Source organism: Acyrthosiphon pisum, chromosome A2 (assembly GCF_005508785.2).
Source record: "Acyrthosiphon pisum isolate AL4f chromosome A2, pea_aphid_22Mar2018_4r6ur, whole genome shotgun sequence".
NCBI lineage: Eukaryota > Metazoa > Arthropoda > Insecta > Hemiptera > Aphididae > Acyrthosiphon > Acyrthosiphon pisum.
This window is the reverse complement of record NC_042495.1, coordinates 116473346-116479857: the sequence shown is the minus strand read 5'-3', so window position 1 is coordinate 116479857 and position 6512 is coordinate 116473346. Positions and strand designations below refer to the sequence as shown.

General features: G+C 29.9%; 2 protein-coding genes across 2 annotated transcripts in view; one reads left to right on the top strand and one right to left on the bottom strand.

Annotated features, from left to right (window-relative positions):
* The window catches only part of ACYPI005491 (uncharacterized LOC100575121), a 24092-nt gene extending 22429 nt beyond the window's left edge, over window positions 1-1663 (bottom strand). Inside the window, exons 1-4 of the mRNA XM_029488964.1 lie at window positions 1363-1663; window positions 987-1292; window positions 715-923; window positions 10-150 (exon numbers count right to left, since the gene is read on the bottom strand). Of these exons, the coding sequence (XP_029344824.1) occupies window positions 10-150; window positions 715-923; window positions 987-1292; window positions 1363-1384 (678 nt within the window). The 5' untranslated portion in view covers window positions 1385-1663. The remainder of the gene's footprint in view (window positions 1-9; window positions 151-714; window positions 924-986; window positions 1293-1362) is intronic.
* Window positions 1664-1848: 185 nt separating this feature from the next.
* LOC100570614 (RNA-binding protein 48) lies at window positions 1849-4216 on the top strand. The gene is made up of 6 exons (XM_003239984.4): window positions 1849-2186; window positions 2477-2667; window positions 2742-2909; window positions 3570-3624; window positions 3693-3818; window positions 4053-4216. Exons 1-6 carry the CDS (start codon window positions 2070-2072, stop codon window positions 4167-4169), a joined length of 774 nt encoding a protein of 257 aa, XP_003240032.1. The 5' UTR covers window positions 1849-2069; the 3' UTR covers window positions 4170-4216.
* Window positions 4217-6512: the final 2296 nt, after the last annotated feature.

The window sequence follows — 6512 nt, the reverse complement described above, 5'->3', positions numbered from 1 at the left end:
TATAATTACCCTTGCATTAGAAACTGAATGTGGTGTATAAATTGGAGTGTGAATCTTGACTGGCTGGTCACACATTATCCAAGATAGTTCATCACTGTGAAACCAACCGTTAATAGAAATACGAGGAAAGGTAGATATATTTTCAGCCACCTATGGAATAAGAAATAAGTTAGATTGTTATAATAGTTATGAAGATGTCAGCGCACTGTTAGTTTTCTTTCTCTGGCCCGTGCAAAATAGACAAAATACATTTATTTTTGAGTAATCTTATAGTCCGATCAATGATAGAACACTACTGGGTGGCAACCAAAACTTTTCATACCTGCCCAGTCAGTCCACTTGGTGAGAGAAATTATACCTCGATACAGCAGAGCGCGTTCATTTCAATGCGTGGTGCTGAAGAGCGTATTCTCAGTTTTGCAGTATAGAGTAAATTCACTCATTTCAAAAATCATAGAGAATAATATTTTGGAGGGTGTGACATCGATTTATCTAAATATTGTCTCAAAACAATTTAAGTTTCCAAATTTTTCATTTTATATTTTGGGTCAAATAATAAAATATAAAATTGATAAATTGTCAAACACTAAAAAATATTATCCAGTATAATTGTTGTAAAAGGTGATTTTATGTTGATGTTGCGTATGGGTCTGAGAGAGAAAATCAATATTTCACTGACATCGTCTTAATTGGAATAAAAACTTAATGACATACCTGGTGATAACTATATTTTTCAACTGGGAAAAAAATCATTGAATTGAAATCTGGGTTAATATTTCCTACGATGTCTGTGGCAGAATAAGTGTCATCAACCGAATAAACATCTAATGTGCCACCCCATTCAGGAAGCCAATCATAATTCAAATAATATATGAATGCCACAGACCTATCGTCGACACGATCATCATGGCAAAGTAAGTAATCTAAATATACAGACAATACAATTAGAGGTTTTACATACATAAAATCAAAACAGAAAAAATTACCTCCGCGATCATATTTAGAACAAGATACACTAATCATATTATTAAAGTTTTTTTTTAAGTAAGTAGCTATTTTGTTTTTTATTATTTTTAGCAAACTTAAAAACTGTTCGACTTCCTTAGGTTTCTTAAGTCTTGTGGAACGAATGAAATCTGACGACTGAGAGAATGAATAAAGATCACACGATTTTTTTTTAAACGTCATTGTTAGTAACGCCTCACGCAATTTAAATGCTTCGGCATTTGATATCATATTTCTACAGTCCAATTTGAACACATCAAATGGTGTATTTAGTTTTGTAACTGCATCTATAAAATTCGATAAATAAAATTTAAAAAATCTTGAGTTAAATATTAATGTTAATGTGTATATACAAACCATTAAATGTTGAGTCGGCCATATTTACTACAGTGTTGTTCGTTGCAGGCAAATTTGTTAAATTATGTTTCAGTTCAATGCAGTGCCTAGTCCCGTGTTCATAACGTCGTCTGTAGAATGGTGATAGATGTTTAGGCAGACACTCACAGGGACGAGGGACTGGTCACTCAATTCGCCGATTGTTCGAAACAAGCCTCTGCATGATACCGGAGCGACCGTTACCCGTTGCCGTTCGTAAATGAGTTTTGAGATGGAAGTTCAAACATGTCAGGTTTGAAAATACTGAATGTTTTAAGGTTATTTGTTTATCTGCGGTGTACTACCAGTGTTTCCCGCGAGAACAGCGCATGTGGTATACTGGTATCACGTGATTGGCCGTTAAGCTGCTAATGGTAATAACCCATCACCACAGAACAATATTTTACCTCCGTCCTCCATGGACTATCACGGATAGCTCATTAATTAATTCATTCTGATTTCCGATATCTGAATCTTGTTTGGCTCACTTGACAACAGTTATTACAATATAATACATTTTTTATTTTTTTGAATTAAATTTTAGTTTTTTTTTTTATTGCTAAAATGTGTACTTTTAATTCTTATAGTCTTGTTGTGGTCATGGTTTAACTATGACGTAATTGTCTGTTCATTTGTCTGAAATTTTGGATTTTATTTTCAAATTTTAATTAATTAATTTAATTTCTACAATGTCTAAACAGAATATAGAAGTCTCAATTTTAAAGTCATATCCTCATCACAACATGTTAAATTACTGCGAAAATAGGCCAAAGTATAGACAAGGACGAAAACTTACAGCAATTAAGGTACTAAGATTGATGTCATACCGAAAACCACGTATCCTTGATTAAATTGGTCAATATTTATAGATAATTCTTATGTTGTAGTCTGTTCCAATTTTGTTTGCGTATGAACGATTACAGTAGATTTTAATAAAATGTTTCTATTGTACCTATTGTATAAATTCAAGAAGATTCAGAGCTTTTCTGAATTTTATGAAAAACTGTACTGTATTCAGTGTATTTACTATTTATAAAAAAAAATAAACATTTAAATAAATAAATTCCTTAAACTTGAATTTGACTATAATAACAAGGTTTACACTGTGAATGATGAGTCGCAGCATTTGTTGATCAGAGGTGTGCCATCTATCAATTTACACGATGAAGTGGAAAAATTATGTAAGCGTTACGGTAATATATTACGTATTCGACAAGTGCAATTTGAAGACCAAGAAGAATTTACTCATAGTTTTCATGTGATATTTATCCAGATACAATCTGCCAGGTCTATTAAAATTGTAGCTCAAATTTATCGTATATTATATATTTATATAGAATTTTAACGTGTTAATATTTTAGATTTGCAAAAAAACAAATGGACACAAAAAATTTCTTTGGTGGTATTTTACATGTTTGCTATGCACCTGAACTTGAATCCATTGAACAAACTAGATCAAAATTACAGTTGAGAATAATAGAAGTTAAAAAACATATTAATAAGATTGGTTTAGACCATACCTATAAGAAGTAATGTTTGATTTTTATTTCAACTGTATATAAATTCATATAAAATTTCAATTCAAAATCTTCACATTTTAGCCTTACCAGTTAACACTTGTAACACATTTTACTGATTGCGATATGAAATGTTTACTTATTTAACCCTAGAGCACACGCTTCACGGTCAAAAAGACCGGGCTTTTAAAATTTGGTTTATTGCTTCAAAAATACAAAATATAAATCTAATCCAACCTAGGTAGCTTCTAATTAGGTGTTAAACTAAAATTAGTTACAACTCCCAACTGTATACGATCTGATGTAAGTCATATAGAAGTGTTCAAAGTTCATTACCAGACATTACGGTCAAAAACACCGTGTGCGTGATCGCAAAAAATCAATTATGAGTTATTTTTAAATTGTGTTTCTAATAATTGCTGCTCGATAAACGAAATTGATAGTTATAATATTTTCATTGAGACTGGTGACATTATTGCTAGTTGACTATGATTTTCGCCATACTGTGTGTAACTAAAAAGACCGTGTGCGTGTATTCTCATGAATATTTTAAATGCGTGTGATCTAGGGTTAAATAAATTTCAATAAAAAAAATGAAAATGTATTATATTGCTATATCAATGATTACCTACTTTATATAATTAATTATTATCATATAATTTTTTTTTTTAGAGAAACATCTGCGTTATTACAATATGATCTTTCTAGCTCATCTCACGATTCAATGGTATTAAATTATTATGTTTTTCAGTAAATTTAAGTAATAATTTGAACTTTTTGTTTTCTTATTTTTAGTTACAAAGTTGTAGTTCTAATTCTCAAAAACAAAATCGTTGGGTTGAAGGAGGTCTTAAGTGTTCATATATCATACCAAAGCCTAATCCTTTAAACACTAAAAAAGAAACAATAAAAAAGAAATCTGTAAGTAATATTTACTTTCTACAATAATAAATAATATATTTTAATTAAAATGAACAACTACATACTTCAGTATCACTAATTTAATTCCTGTAATCCTGTATTTTAATATGAATGTATTTACAATATCTGTTCTTAGTTACTGATAGTTGTGGTGCCAGCACATATTAGTTATAGCATACATTAGTTTCTATGTAATCAACTAAAACTATTCATATTTGTACTATTGTATTTCAGAATGTTAAAGATTTGACTCCATTAGACTCGAATACACTGAAGTTTGTTCCTAGACAACTGCGTGCACCATATCCAGAATCCAAAACTAAAAAACCTAATCGTATTATATTCCATTGACATATTGACATTTTGATAATAGATAAGTTTAGTATTGTCTGTGTATATTTTACTATTTTATTTATATATTTTAAATTACTTGTGTATCATTTAATAATTAAATTTATATAATATATTAATATAATGTGACAAAAACATAAAACAACTATCAAACATTTTCGGTAGTATTATGATAAACTTTTAATTAAATCTTTTGTATTGAAATATGGCTCTTGCCACTGATAGATTGATCCTGTGGTTTATTTTTAACAGCTTTAATTTTCTTGTACAGGCGCATTCAGTACAATCATAGTACATTTTCATTGATCCTACTGTAACTGTAACAACTATCCTGCAAATAGATTTAAAGAATTATCTAATTTTAATAATAGTAAGCAAAGGAATTTGTTATCATGAAGTAGTGTTCTTTAGTTATAGAAAGATGTTTATTTTTATTTATTCTTTGATATTTTATGCTTGAAAATAAAATAATTTTGATACTTGATAGAAAATGTATTAAGAAAGTATTTGTAAATAGTTATTATTATTACCATACTCTGTTCAAAATGAGATCAGTACCGGGCGGCGAATAGTTTTCGTGCATGACGGTCAGATTTTGACATGTCGTTCCCATTACGGTGGCGTGTAGAGTATGTCATGTGACAAAGCCACAACTTGGCCGCCTGATACTGATCTCATTTTGAACAGAGTATATTCATTTTATTATTTTCAATATGTAATAATAGATTTTTAACTAATTACTCAATTTAGGTACAAATATCAGATACCTTAACTTTTTGTAGGAGAATTTTATAACTTTTAAAAGTAGAAAAAATAGGACAAAAATAGATTGTTTTATATGGAGAAGAGAGTTAAAAATATTGTTTTGAAATAATTCCGCGAGAAACTGTAGTACAATATAGGTTGATGGTCTTGGATTTATGGTATAAGGGAACGAGTTTGGAAGAAATAGTGATTAGGTGGTGGAAGCTAACAGGAGAAAATTAAAAAAGATTTGTGGGAATACCGAAAGGAAAAGCAGTGTAATATGATATGGAGGGAAATAATAATAAAGTCTGGAATAGGTCAGAAAATTGTAATAAAAATGTAGCAATTAATATTGTTGGTGAGAGTAAAGGCAGTATGTCACAGGATAATGGCAGATGGTGGTGGGATGATAGGGGCAGATCATAGGTAATATAGCTAGGAAGAAAACTCAATTTAAAAAAGGGGAGAAGAGTGGTTAGAGTTCAAAACCACTAAATAAAGAAAAAAAAGTGCAGATAGAGAAGTAACATTTAAGAAGTTTGATGACCTGTATAAGAGGCTGGGAACAAAAGAAAGAGGAAAGAAAATTTATAAGTTGCGTAAGATCCGTGAAAATAGGTTCAAAATGTTTTGTGTATGAAAGGGGAAGATAATAAAGTTCTGACGATCTAAGAGGACGTGAAAAAGAGATAGAAAATAGTATATTGTGTGGCAAGGGCGAGAAGTGAGCTATTTCAGTCGCGGCCGCATTTCGCCCAAGACTGAAATTGCCTTCCTGCACGAGCCACACATACTATTTTTTGTCACGCCTCTGCATTCACCGATCACAGCAAAGATAATGCAGGTAATGTCTGTATATGTGATAACTAAGAAATAACTAATAAGTACAACATGTTGAAATATTCAAAGCTAGGGTCGCAATTCATAGTTTTTATTTTATAAATTATATTCATATAAGTATTAAAATATTTAATACACAACTGGGTATGAAGTTGCGAAGTTAAATGACCAAAGAAAACTATTGCACCTTATTTACATTCGTGATTTACTTAACATAATATGGATCTTAAATCGTGGTTGCATTACAATACAAAAATGATGACTGAAGTTTCGGGCCCCAAGTATATATGTCGCATCCACATAGTGAAACCACTCATTTCATGAACTGGATACCCAGTTAGTGAAATTTGTCCAGATCGTGAATTTTGACGAAAATACATTATATGGACATCCATTTCATGAAATGGACATCACCTATTTTGTGTACTTTGTGTAATTGTTGTAAAACTAAATTGTTATGTTATGTAGCAATAAATAATTATATTATATCATAGTATAGTATAGTCAATTATAGTCAATATATTATATCATATTGCATTATTTTATTTTTTATAAATAATTATAACTATACTTTTATATATTGTTTTATGAACAAAAATGTACCAACTACGTCATATTACATTACAAATATTTTTATTTTATTTTTTTACGATTGATTATGACATTGACTGTTACAAAGCATACTTTTCAATATCAATAAAGATAATAATAATTTATCCGTGATCTATATTATACGATGGCTATTAGAGAGATTTC